The 14,833-nt window shown below is 35.4% G+C and overlaps 1 protein-coding gene across 11 annotated transcripts in view; it reads left to right on the forward strand.

Annotated features, from left to right (window-relative positions):
• The window catches only part of REPS1 (RALBP1 associated Eps domain containing 1), a 73,482-nt gene that overhangs the window by 39,637 nt on the left and 19,012 nt on the right, over positions 1-14,833 (forward strand). For 8 of the 11 annotated variants that reach the window (XR_009543760.1, XM_060167406.1, XM_060167411.1 and 5 more), the window contains exons 9-10: positions 8,139-8,260; positions 11,752-11,832. Coding sequence is in view for 10 of the 11 variants with exons in the window: in XM_060167406.1 (XP_060023389.1) it covers positions 8,139-8,260; positions 11,752-11,832 (203 nt within the window). In the remaining variant the exon portion in view is untranslated. The remainder of the gene's footprint in view (positions 1-8,138; positions 8,261-11,751; positions 11,833-14,833) is intronic. The other 3 variants (XM_060167412.1, XM_060167413.1, XM_060167414.1) reach the window with 1 other exon arrangement.

Consider the following 14,833-nt stretch of genomic DNA (forward strand, 5'->3'; position numbering starts at 1 on the left):
CCAATTTATCCCTCCCCCCTCTTAGGAATGGTTATCTTCTATTAAAAAAAAAAAAAAGATTAAGGTGACCTGCTAGCCTACCACAATTGTATTTTAAAGAAAAAAAAACCACGTTGAGTTATTATACATTTTAAACTCAATCTCCACCTCTTAAACTCAGTTTCCAAAGAATCATCTTTGTAGCACAGTTTCAATTTTACATATATTTTTTTGCAATTATTTGGTCAGTCTCTCTTAAACTAGATTAGAGGTTCCTGGGCAGATAGTAACCAGATTGGTCTTGTTCATCATGTTTAAGCACCTAGCAGGGTGCAAACTGAGTGCACATAAGTAGGCGTTCGCATTTTTGAAATGACTAAGTTGGCTGAACCACTTGTTTAAAACTGTTTCCTGTCTTCACACCACACTGCTCACATGAGCACCTCAGTAGTATCTGCTTGAGATGCTCAGAGAGGTAAAGGAATTTGTTCACTATTCTGTGTCCTCCTCCATAATGGCTGCTTTGTACAGTAAACTTGAGCATGTGTTTCATTGTTGTTGATATGGTGCATAGATAGCATAGGTCCCCAAGCTCCTAGTGGTACTTTTAACATGAATATTTTTAAAATCCAGACTTTTTATTTATGAGTCGTTTACCAAAAATACATACTTGAGACTAGCTTGATGTGAGTTAATCAATGTTAATAGTTTCTCTTGTGTTCACACAGAAAATTTTAACATATAAAAGCCTGTAGAAGTAACACATGCAGCTATCTGTTTTTACACAAGTGCATTCACACTGTACATCCTTGATTTTTTTCTAATAATGTTGTACATCTCTGCACTTTGTTACATATAGAGCTGTCACATTCTTTATCATAATTTGTGAATGTTCCTTAATTCAACCAGTTTCTTATTGATGGAATTTTCGGGTAGTTTCCTGGCTTTACTTTTAAATTGGTGTTGCAAAAAAAAAGATACATATATTTTTGTTTTGTACAGAGAACCTCGAATCTTTGTTTTGGAAAATTTACTCTCCAAGTGCCTTTAGTTGCAGAGGAAAATGAAAATAGGCACTAATATTCATCATTAACTTTACACCTAAGGAATTAATTCTCAAGCCCCCCACCCCATATATGTATACATTCTTAACACTCGTGTCATTTCTTTTCAGATAGTGGGGTATTGGAGGTGATGAATCAGTACAATTGTAAATATTGGCAAAGGTGCACCATTTAGTGAAACTGGACAAAGTAACTAAACTCCTCAAATTCCTGGCAAAAACAGTGACAAACAAGGCTAGCTAATACTTGAAGGAGAAAACCTCTGCAAGAATGACACAATAGGGGCTTTAAAAGATTATGGTTTAAATATCAGTGGATTCAGTAAGAGTCCTTGGGTATATTTAATGATACCGTTAATTATTTTTTGCAGAAATGAGCTTTTTTCTTTATGATTGTGTTGTGAAAGTCAAAATGAAGTGAAGGATGTCTGTCTTGCTCTGTTAGGACGAGAACTCCATGGAAATAAATGGGAGCCTTGTCTTCTTGCTCAATACTGTATCTTTGTTTACTATATTTACTTATAGGCCCTCAGTAAATGTTCACTGACTGAATTCATGCTTTTATTAATTTTGCCACCAAATTTTGCCCAAAATCTTTAACATCTTTTATGGTTTGTTCTTTATACTCATTTTCTGTGTAAGTCTTGAAGAAAACGCCCCAGTTTAGTTGTTTTTTCTCTTTATGAAATTTTAGTCCTTATTTTAAGTGGATTAACTTTAAATGGGCTTTTTCCATTTGTAGCTATACTTAGATAATGGAAACCTCCTGTATATCTGTGGGTAATATTCTTTGAAGTATAACAGCTGAGCCAAATGGTATTTGCTATAAAATGTTGATCAGTACTGCAAAAAAAGAAAAAAGGGCAACAGATGCAATTTAATTAGTATTTGGGGTAAGTGTTTTATTGTTTTCAAACCTTGTTAGACATGTTTTTACATTCATTTTTTTAAAATCTTTGGCTTTAATTCAAAACTAATAGACTTCTACATAGTCCTTCTTAAAATCTGCTTACTAAGTTTCCATTTTGTGGAATATTGGGGAGAAGTGGAATTAATTTTGGAAATAGAACTTAGTTTTTCGATCCATGTAATATCATTCAAGGCAAACAAAGCATATCTTAAATTAAGTCTTTAATTTCTTTCTGCATATGCATTGCTTATCCCTGTCTTTTAAGTGTGAATGAAAAAAGTGCTATTTATAGGGGGTTTTTTTAAACTTAAAATTTATCCACACCTGTTTTTTTAAATTTTAAATGTTTTTTTCTTGTACAAATAATATTCACATCTCAAATAAATAAAAGATATAGTTACTTTTTGCTTAGATGAAGCTGATAAATGAAATTAAAACCTTGAACCTACATGATTGAAGAATTCTTCCTAGGTTTGTTTTGCTACTTGAAAAGAAAATAAGTTTTAAACCATAAGACTTTAGGGAGTATATATATTTCTATTAGATTGATAATAGCTGGCAGTCATTTTGAAGCAGTTTTTTTAGTGTATTGAGTGTAATACTAGGAAAATGAGAGAAATTTGGGGTGGGTAGATTATAAACCTAGAATGAAACTGAAACAGGTTCTTTCTCTTTAAGAAAGAGGTTGTTCAGCAGGTACACTGAACTGAACTGAATCTGGGAACTTCTTAGGGTCTGTGGAGCCTAGAAGGATGAAAACTACGGACAGTGTTTTTATTTTCTAGTGCGATCCTGAAAATAAGGTTTGCACTTTTCATATTATCATTACTAACTTTTTTTTTTTTTTTTTTGCGGTACGCGGGCCTCTCACTGTTGTGGCCTCTCCCGTCACGGAGCACAGGCTCCGGACGCACAGGCTCAGCGGCCATGGCTCACGGGACCAGCCGCTCCACGGCATGTGGGATCTTCCCAGACCGGGGCACGAACCCGCGTCCCCTGCATTGGCAGGCGGACTCTCAACCACTGCGCCACCAGGGAAGCCCTATCATTACTAACTTTTAAATGTAGATTGACAGTACATCAGTATGATCACACTGGGTTGTGCCTTCCAGGCACACTTTTATACATGCAAATACTTTTTGCATAAAAGCCCTTTTGGGGTTGATTTTAACAAATAATTTAGGCTCATGCTCTTCTTTTTCAGCCCTGATGCTCTGATGATGTCAGGGGCAGAGCAGAACCCTCAGGAGGGAGGCAGGGTTGACACAGTGTTCCAGCAGGAGGCTAGGTTGGAACACTGCATCAGGTAAGAGTAAAATTACACCCCTGCCTCCGTAAGGATACAGTCTTAAAGACTAACTTTTGTGGGCGGCTACTTTGTTGCCTCTTTGTTGGAGTATTTATAAGGAGCCAAGTTGAAGGAAGTGTAGTTTATTTACAAACCTAATGCCTCTTCCCAGACTCATGACTGTTAGTTTCTAGAACATAGGTAATTTGCTCCTTTTCTACTGCCATTTTTTGTACTATATATGAAGTTAGGAAAGAAGCAATGTGTAATTTTGCTAATTTATTCCAGAGATAATTTTTGAATTTTCTAGGACAGTGATTTTTTTTCAAACTTTCTCATCTTAGGGACCCCTTTACATTCTTAAATATTTTTGTGGACCCCCAAAAAGGCTTTCTTTTTGTAGATTACATCTGTCAATAGTAACCCTATTAGAAATTAAAACTGAAACATTTTTTTAAAATACTTACTGCTTTATTTTAAAATAACAAGAGTATACCCCTTACATATTAGCATAGGTATTTTTAGGAAAATAACCATATTCTCCAAAATAAAAAAATTGTGAAAAAGGTGGCATTGTTTTACACTTATGCTAATCTCTTTCATATTTGGTTTAATAGAAGACACCTTAGAATCTCAACTAGCTGCATTCTGCATTCAATCTGATGAGTGTGTTACTTTGAGGTATATGAGGTGTTGGCACACCAAGCCCTGAGGCCAGATCCAGTCTGCTGACTGTTTTTGTATAACCTGCAAGCAAAGAGTGGTTTTTGTTTTCAAAAAAGAATAATATTTATTACACATGAAAATATATGAAATTTGAATTTCAGCATCCATAAATAAAAATTTATTGGAACACAGCCAAGCCCATTCCTTTGTGAATTACCTATAGCTGCTTTTGACAGCAGCACAGTTGAGTGGTTGCAGCAGAGACCTTATAGCCTGCAAAGCCTAAAATATTTACTGGCTAGCCCTTTGCAGAAAAAGGATGCCAATCCTTAGTACATGAAGAAAATTTGGCCTCACATAGTAAAAGGGAGGACTATTTTCAGATAATTTTGGATATTCTTTGCTATTGCACCAAAACTCAACAAATGGTAATTTCTTAAAGGTTAATTGCAGTGTAAAAGCTGAAACCATATTAATGAATTGTTTGTACTGTTACATAGATCTGTCTTGAACTTTGAATGAATCTTTTACCCATGCACGGCTTTGTAACATAATGCGCTGATTATTTGTAAAATATCGGTTCATTGAGTTGTACAGCCCTTTCAAACGTTGGGACATTTTATTATAAAATATCAAAAAGTGTGTTTGTTAATATCACAACCTGTCTTATCAAGGAAGTACTGGGAAGCTCTTGAGCTTATAGACATGGATATACATTTTCCAAAATTCTAATCTTCACTTAAAAGCTCAAACTTTGTCATTAGTGACAAATACTGAAAATTGTTGTTTTCCTTGAAGGGACAGGGTCACTTAATCCATTTTCAAGAAAATCCCTGCCTAATAGCCATGTCTGAATAATTACAGTTTATCACCTGTTCTTTCAAGAATAATAGTGGCCTGTTCAGCTGACATCTGAATCACACTGAGACAACTGTTGCACTTTAATATAGAGAAGTGCTTCATTTGTTTCCCATTTTGCCACAGAATATTTTAAAAATGTGTTTCCAGGGGTGAGATTTAATAAAATTAATAATTTTTACTGCTTAATTGTGAATATCCTTCAGTGAAATTGTCATGCATATTTATTGATTTATTTATTTTTACATATTTTTAACTGGAATGCATGGTGGTAAAGAATACAATGACTGCTATATTGTAGCAGTAATCACTATATATTTAGGTGCCACTGCCTTGATTCTTGCTAATAAGCTAGCAGTTTTACCCACCATTGCTTTTGCACCGTCAGTGCATATGCCAACACAGAGAAAAAGCATTATTACTATTACAAAATAATTTTGATGTTTTAGACCCCCCTAACAGTGTCATGGGGACTCCCAGGAGTCCACGGTTCACAGTTTAAGAATTGCTACTGTAGGAAAATAACTGTATTGGAATGACTATGAAGTATAATTATTTGGGTGAATAACACTTCAGTTCTTAGCCTCAAGGGGCTGGACCCACTGCAGCTTGGTACTAGTGAATCAAAGAGGTACCCAGAATCCATCCCAAACCTGAACTTCCCTGCAGTGGGGATGGTGTACATTCTGGCCCTAAATTTGTCAGTAGAAGACTAACAGGAGAACAGAGGTCCAGGCAAGTCAAATCAGGGCCCCAGTTTGCCTTAAGGTGACATTTGAAACTTAAATAATAATACAGTATGACTTTTAAATAGGTTCTTTCAAAAATTAATCATCCTATAGTTAATACTATTTTTATTCTATTTTTCCTTTCCTTAATATCTGCTTTGGGAGATCTTTTAAAGATGCTTCTTCATTCACCATCCTTCTGACAGAGTTTCACTTCTGGTAAACTATCAAATCTATAGCTATTATCCTTCTTTCTTTAATTCTCTTTCCTTTTGTTTTGTTTTAATTTAATAAATTTATTTTATATTTATTTTTGGCTGCGTTGGGTCTTCGTTGTTGCACACAGACTTTTCTCTAGTTGTGGCGAGCAGGGGTTACTCTTTGTTGCGGTGCACGGGCTTCTCATTGCGGTGGCTTCTCTTGTTGCGGAGCACAGGCTCTAGGCGTGCGGGCTTCAGTAGTTGTGGTACGTGGGCTCAGTAGTTGTGGCGCGCGGGCTCTAGAGCGCAGGCTCAGTAGTTGTGGCGCACGGGCTTAGCTGCTCTGCAGCATGTGGGATCTTCCCAGACCAGGGCTCGAACCCATGTCTCCTGATCTCTGCCCAGTGACATATGTGATCTCCCTGCATCCCTCGTCCATCCTCTCCCACATTTGCCAAAGTAGGCTGTCATACTGCTCTGATGTAGAGCTCACTAGAAGCATCTTGCTGGTGAGGTCCAGCTCCAGTTTGCCGTCGAGCGCCTTGCCGTCCTTGCTGCAGTCCAAGTTGAAGCTGCTGTGGAGCCGGGCAGCAATCACCCCCGGAGAGCTGGGCTCAGGGGCGAACATAGAGGCCGAGACCGGCGAGTCCATCCGGGAGCGACTCTGCTCCGCCACCATCTTTAATAACTTAGGCTAATTCATCTCCCTGTGTTACCATAGGAAAAAAAGTCCATGATTTTTGTTCACACTGAAAACCACAAGCTATTTCCATGAGGAATTTGCTGCTACTATTTATTATAAATAATTTTTCATTAGTTTTTCTCTAAGAGCATTGTGTTAAGAGGTCTTCATAGAACATTATATAAAGCATTTCTGCCTCTTATTTGTTCTATATCACTTTGGCACTTTTACTGAGAAAGAGATAGAATTAAGAAAGAAATAGCAAGAATGCTTGATCTTAGAAAACAAAAATTTATCAAAATATGATGCTGGACTACAAATTAGAACTTGCAGTGTGATATGACTATAAAGAAATAATGTCAGGGTGAGTAAAAGGGAGGTATTTTGAGATAGTCATGTAACAGAATAGGTGAAGAAAAATTTTGAGACTTCTTCAGAGTATCAATAGTTAATTTTGGTTCTAGAAAAATAATGGTAAAGGAGAATGAATTTAAATGAAGAAGAACACACAAAAGTAACTCATTCAATAAATATTTGAGTGCCTAATATGTGGTAGGTCCTGTGTTAGGCACTAAAATGTGAAGGATTTACTTATGAATAGATTGGAAGGTTAAAACCTATACATTGCTAAGTTGTTATATGGCTGTCTATATAGGAATCTGAAGTATAGTACTAACATTTAATGGCAAATGTCTTTCTTTCTGATGGAAAAACTCAGGTGCTATTTATTTTATTCAACTTGCCCATGGTCAAACAATGAGATAGTGACAGATATTAGAGTCATATTTTTGATACAGGTTCTAAACAGATTAGGTACTCCCCATTAATTTGGCAATCAATGTGATTTTCAGACTGGGATTATATTCAAAGCCATGTAAAATTTGGGAAGATTGGAATGAGAATTTAGTTACCATTAAATTCCTTCTGTTTTTAAATTACAATTTGAGAGCTTGGAGAAGCCTTAACTAATTAAAAGTAGAACATGATATCACATAATACTTTAAAAACCACTTTGAAATCCTGTCATGGATTTGTAGCTCTCTCAGTTAAGTCTATAAATGCTAGTGAGCCTAACGATAAAAGTTTGTTTCGTGTGGGCTCATTGACTTTGCTTTTTGCTCATGCCTGGGCTCTTTCTCTCCTTTTGCTGTCTGCCTTGAAAATATATGCTGCTTCTTGGTAACAAGGAAGACTTGTAGAGAAAATTCGAGAGAATAGTGTAAATCAGCAGTTCCCAAAGTATATGCCAAGGGAATATTGAGAGATTTTTATCTGATAAAAAAAGGTTTATATTTGGGAAAAACTGATTTAAACATGACAAGTCTTTGATATACAAATGTGCGTGGGGACACTCCAACAGGGAATTTTAGTATTCCCAGATTTATTTGAATAGAAAACCTAATTTTTAAAAATATCTTACTGATTGATATTCCATGGAATACACTTTGGGAACTGGTACAAATCCATCCCTACTAGATTCAAAGTATGTGCCCTATTGCATTGCTATGTACAACACTCTTTTTCTACTTATTTCTAACTAGATTTTATTTTCATGGAAAACTCTGGTTTCAGGTAGACAGTAAGTTGCAGGAATAAGTATTGCCTGATTGTCTGATTGTTAAGATGTTTGTTTTGGGAACGTGAGAAAAGGAAATTCAGATTATAAATTACTACTTGTGAAAACCTTCTGTTAGGTTTTTATGAGTAAATATTCCTAAACTAAAATATATTGTTTATAGAGAATTTCTCTTTTTTAAATTGCAGACGTTGGGGATCAGCCAGGTGAGGTAGGTTATTCAGGCTCTCCTGCAGAAGCACCTCCAAGCAAGTCTCCATCTATGCCGTCACTAAACCAGACTTGGCCTGAGCTGAATCAGAGCAGTGAGGTTAGCAAAGCTTCCCTTTTCTCTCACTAACATTCACTTTTTTAAGGTAAGAAGTTCCGAGCAGGGTAATTTCAGCATATAGCTCTTTCAGCATGCATGCATAGTTGAGGGACCATATCAAATGTGACTGTGATAGATATTTGTCATTATATGACTCTGAGGTTTTCAAAGTACTTTTTCATATGTATATACTATCATTTAGTTTCCACCATTCATTCCTACTAAATCTCTGTGGGTTAGATGGGGCAGATGCATGAACTTAACAGTCGAAAGGGTAAATGTCTTGGACAAGATATCTTACAGCCAGTAAGCGACAAGGGCTGAGATTTGAACACAGGTCCTTTGGACGTTCAGTCAGCTAGCATACCTGCTGTGTCACACTGCCTTCTCATTCCTGTAAGCAAGGCCTGGGATAATAGATTTGGAATCTTGGCATTGGGAGTGATATGAGAAGCCACTAAACCAGCTTTCCACATGAAAATAGTATTTTCTACATTCCAGGCTATTCATAGTAATTTATTTTATTTAATACAAAATGGAATGATTTAACCCTATTAAATGCAGTGGTTAAAGACCATGTTATATAAGACCAAGCCCAGCGTGGAAAACAGAATTTGAGAACCACCCCCCATTACTTTGGAACTCCATTATACAAAACAATAAAAGTAGGGCCACTATGATTAGAATAAGGGAAGAGGACCTGAGGCCCTGCCTCCACAAAGCACCCTCTGAGGCCCCTCTGTTAAATCTTCATGCTCTGTAGAACTTCAATTGAAAACCACTGCTCAGCCTGTTAGAGCACTTTTCTTTGTGAACAAGTTATATTTTTTTTCCTTACAGTCTTTTGTATCACTTTTAGATAGTGCTTGAAGCTTCTGTGCTTTCTGTGTCTTTTAAAGCCAGAAAAATACTGGGTTTAAGAGACACTAGTTAATTTTGGACAACTGAAAAACAAGAGAAGTAACTGGCAGGTTTAAAGTACTTTGCTGCTGCTTTATGACATAATCACAGATACCTGCTTCTGAGACATTATAATATACATCCGTCATGCTGTCAGATATAAAACCATTTATATAAGTGTTTTTCTGGAGGGAAGATTTAAGCCTTGAAAGAATTTGCTAGTAGAGAGGCTTTATGGAGAATAGGCTCAGTGTTCTTGAAACCACTGTTTTTTGCTGCCTTTATTCATTTCTGTCATTTTTTTAAAAAAGCAGTATCAGATTAAAAGATTATTTTTACTGATGTCTGTTCATAAATAAAAGCAACTCTTTCTAAAGCATGTCAGTTCAAAAGCCCATCTTCATTCCAAGTAAAAATCACATGTGATCATTAAAGACTAGCAATGGAAATCCCTTTCAAATCTGATTTAAGCAGCTGCATTTTCCCTTCTTAAATCTTCTTACCAAGTTTCATTTTGTGGTGTTTGCTAATAAGGACATGAATGTCATAATTGGTTTTTTGCACTATGTGTGGAAAATCAAAATGTTACTAAAACTAACATTGATTTTTGACACATTTTAATAATATTTATTTTTTTTAATTTACTTAGGATATGGAAATTATATTTTAATTTTCTACCTCAAAGCACTAATATTCTTTCAACAAATATTTATTCAGCATTTGCAAATATGGATGAGGCACTGTAGGGGATAACACTAATAATAATCCGTAACACATATTGAGCACTTTTGATGTGCCCGTTCTGTTCAAAAAGCTCTTTACATATATTAACTCTTTACATCCTTATAACAATCCTGTGACATAGGCATTATTAATCTCACGTTACAGATGGTACAACTGGAACACAGAGAGGTTAGATAACTTGCCTGAGGGTGTGCAGCGTAACTAGGATTCCAGTCGTCTGGTTCCAGAGCCTGTGCTCTTAACCATTATACTAAAGTTACAAAGATAAGAGTGTTTCTCTGCTCTCCAGCTAGCTTACATACAGTCTTGTAAAATCAAGTAAAATCTCATGCCACCAAATAGGTAGACAGATGTCTTCTTTTTGGAAAAAATATTCTGCATCTAAACTTTTCTCCATAGTTAGATAATTAGGATTTTAAAAATTCCTTCTGTACCTATGCAACAATAATTATTGAAGAAACTAATTACATTAACAAATATTGGTAAGTCACTTCCCTGAAGTGATGTCCCTTGATAAAAGTGAATCACTGTGGATTTTCTTTATTCAGGAAACACGCTGAATGCATCTCTTATTTCTTAGTATATCTTAATTTTATGATTTCAAAACTAATCTTTAGGGAAAGCTGTTGAATGATTGCATTAGCCATATCTGTAGATAATTTTTATAAATGTGTTCATTTGCTAACATTTAGTTTCTACATGTCTTCTCAAATTGAATATTACTATTTTAAATAGTAAGTCGAACTTTGAAGCATAAAAATGTATACTTTTCTATACTGAATTATAAAAAGAGGATTTTGGTTAATGGAGTAGGTGTGTCTGTGTGTAAACATTCATGTGTATATATTGTATATGTGCAGATGTTTTTCCTTCTTCAGCGTATAACTGGTAATTCTTAAGAATCAAATTTTAATGATAATTTTAATATGATTTTGATATAAAATCCTATACTGTTTATTACTAAGATCTTCAAATGGAATTTACTAAAATTAATAATCACTTATCACTCCACCTAATTTGAGGTATGATATTTGTGTACCTCTTGTAGAAGAGTAGTATTTCATATCAAAATACATCTTCTATATATAACACATACTCAGTTGCTTGATTTGCTCTCATTATGGCCGCATTCTGATTTTTCTAGCATGGGGTTGGAGGTGGGTGCCTGATTGGCAGTTTTGTCTTGTGGTCTGGCATGGCCCTGTTCATAATGCTGATTACAGGGGTTGACTTGCTACAGATTGACATAAGCTCAAACTTACATTAATTCCAGAATTCTTTGCATTTTATCTCAATTATATTTTATTAAATATCTATACATATGTACAGAATATGTGCACATACATAATAGAATCATCTTTCAGGGGTCGCACTGGCAAGTCGCACTGACTTGCTTTGTTTTGACCAAAACTTTGGTACTCAGAATTCATTAGTACCACCAAATCAGTGCATTAACATTTGGATTTTAAAAGAAGGATTTGAAGTTATTCTTTCTCTAGTCAAGACAAACCCCTTTATATTTTTCTTTTGTCACCATTTATACCACTTAGACTCTGTTCCTTTATTGTGTTTTGAGTTGAATTCTGTAAGGCTTTGAATCTCTCCCATAGAGATTGCAATAAATTGTTACTGTACATTTGATCGTGAAGTTGCTCACTTTACATTACAAGATGACCCAGCATAGATAATGTAGAATGTTTATGGAAAAATAGAACTTATGGAATTTTGTCAGGCCTACGAAACACAACTTGCAGTGCAACCTCTGAATTACTTTGCTAAATCTTCTCCGGTGATCTTTTACTCCATCTTTCTCATCATGCTGACTTGTCTCTCCTCTGTCTGTTCAGCAGTGGGAGACATTTAGTGAACGCTCTTCAAGCTCACAAACTCTGACCCAATTTGATTCTAACATTGCACCAGCTGATCCTGTAAGTCAATCACTTAGCTTGCTTGTTTGAAATTAATTTTATTAACCCAAATTTTCATTCATTATGGTTTTTAGCTGATATGCATGATTCAGTGGAGTGCTTAGAGGGAAATGGTGGCAGGCTTTTCAATTTTTGTGTGTTTAATGGTGGAAAGAACTTTTTTTTTTTTTTACCATTCTTTGTATTTTCTAGTTATTTTAATGAGAGAAATCTATGTTTTTAAAATCTGATACATGTGTCTAAAGGAGCATTTTGTGACAGTTGATTTAGTTGACCTTGTTTTCATTTGCTAATTGAGTGTATCTTTTATTAAACATATACTGCTTATTGCAGTGTAATGACAGTAAATACTATTTTATTTGTATGCTTACACATCATGTAACATGTGCTATGTATGTAAACATGCAGTGTCATCTTTTATTTTAACAGTCCAGATGGTACAGCTTTGACTTAATTAGTATGTTGAGTCCTGTTACAAGAGAATCAAGTTCAGCAAAACAATAGTGCTGTTGGTCAAAGATTCCCATTGTGCAGAGGAGGCTCTGTCTTGTCTTCCTGTGGTTCACTGTGTTGCTTTGAAAATGCTACAAAGTTCACATCCTGATTTAAACAATACATTCTGTCCCATAGATTGAACTTCATATATGCCCCACCCGTCCCTCAAGTTATTTGAAAACTTCTATACTGTAGCTGTTACAGTCTTCTCACTGTTCACTCCTGCCTTTTCCTTTATTTTTCATTTTTTCCTATAAAGAGAAGGACATGCTAATAAGTACCTTTCAAAAAGAAAAGAAGTAAGTAGGAAGGGAAGAAGAGTGTAAAGGTAGGATTTTTAAAAATGAATTCAGTGAAAAGAATTGGAGAAAGTGACACAAGGCATTCTTTCTAGATGTTTCTGACCAAAGATAACCAGCATTTATTAATTAAATGTTAAAATAGTCTTGTTATTTAATATGGATTTGGGACAAGTGGCATTTAAAGATAATAGTACATCTTCAACATTTTAAATTAATGGCTCTTTGCTGTGTTTTATAATTTTAAAGAATTTATATCTGTTTGAAATACAGAGAATGCTGTTACATTGAATTCAGACATAATGTATGGAAGTGTTTTAAGTGTTTATTTTATAATCTATTCATTATTCAGGGGCCAATTAATATGTAGATTATCTGAGCCTTTGGCCTTCTCTTTCCTTACTACTTTGAGGACATTAATCTTTGCTTTTAGTCTCTGAAAAATAGGAGAGAAATAAAAAGGCAGCACTTAACAATTTTTACTGCTTATTAGCAGCAGTAATTAAAGTTTCTTGGGAAGTGACACGTGCTATAAGCTAAAAGAAAGTTTTACTTTAGCTCTGAGTTTCATTTCTCCATATTATTCTTATCTCCTACTTACAGTCAAGTTAATTTTATTTAAAGTACTTAATAAAAGTATTTTACAGGGAAGGATGTAGCAGTAGAGACTCTTTTATTCTCTAACCCTTAAGAGATATTCAGAGTAATAATTCATAGTATTATGATCTTTGTCAGGCCAGAAAAGAACATTAAATATAAAAATCTAGAACTCGGAGGCAAACTAAATTGACTCATGACTGGCAGGAAATGCAGGGAAATAGTTGACTTAATAACAGTGATATTCTTGTAACTTTCTGGAAATAATATCCAAATTTGTGAATTCCAGCTCTAGTGTTTAAATGATATGGCATAATACTTTCTTTTGTTATTTCTAGTATGGCAGGAGGCTCTAGGAAAGAAAGTTTTAAATGGTTAACTGACATTTTAAACTTGAGTTTAGGCCTCTAAATTTGATAAAGTTGGCAGTCTTAAATATTTATAATCTGGTACCTAGAAACATCTTTTTTCTTTTACGCTGGCAAACTATAATCTCACTGTAAACTTTCAATTAGTACAATGCCCTGCTTTCAGTGAGGGTCTGAGTTTCTTAACCTTCATTTAATTCTTACCTGACATATTACCAGTCTATAGAACACAGCCTGTGGCCACATTCCCAAATGATCCTTTGCAAGGTTTATATAAATAAGGATTATAAGTAAGTAAATAAGGTCCATTCAGATTAGAAGAGACTCACATAGGAGAAAAAGAACACTACAGTTCTGATATGAATTTAACATACCTTACAGTGTCAGAAACACTTAATGGAATAATTTTTAAAAGCCAAATTTTGATAAGTAGATATTGCTCAATAAAGTTTGTCTGTGAAGGACTCCAAACTGCTCTGTAGTGCTTAGAGACAGCCATCACCCAGGGCAGTGACCTCACATGCAAACTGAGATGGTTAATTATTAGGCTCCCAGAATTGTTATGAAACTGAGTTTCTGATATCTCATTTCCAGCAACCTGATTACTTTTGTTGAACTGCTTATTCTGGTAGAATGTGTTTCCACCAGGAAATTCTAGACTGACGAGAAGTGCAGTGCACTGGTCTCTGCCATGACTTATCTCTGATCTTGAGTGCTGTAGAATGTTTGACTCACTCAGGGTATGACAAGGGAGTTCATTTGATCACTGATTATGCCCAGCCAACTCAGTTGGTTTGGTGGAGCCTCCTTCCAGGTGCCTGTGTTATTCTCTAGGAATACCAAGATGTCAAAAAACAAGTCCAGTCTTAAGTAGACCACAGCTTAATCATTATAAACTGATGGTTGTAATATGCTGACTTTGATAATTATCATATGTAGCCGTGAACAAAACTGTGGGCAGAGGACTGTGGGCTAACTCAGCCCAGTGTGTTTGGGCAAGTTTTCACAAAAGAGGGTATGTTTGTATGATGAGTTTTGAATGAAACCGTGAATTGGCAAAAGTGGACAAGGGCATTGCAAGCAGAAGGTCACGAGCAGCAGCAATTCAGTGCAGTGAGAGTGTAGGGTAGACACGTATGGGGGAGTGATGGGGAGCTGAAGAGTGTGGCTGAAACCTGACTGGGAAGATCTTTGTTTCCTAGACCAAGGATCTGAACTTAACTGGGAGCTAACAAGAAGTAC

This window comes from Lagenorhynchus albirostris, chromosome 12 (assembly GCF_949774975.1).
Source record: "Lagenorhynchus albirostris chromosome 12, mLagAlb1.1, whole genome shotgun sequence".
In the NCBI taxonomy this organism is placed as follows: domain Eukaryota; kingdom Metazoa; phylum Chordata; class Mammalia; order Artiodactyla; family Delphinidae; genus Lagenorhynchus; species Lagenorhynchus albirostris.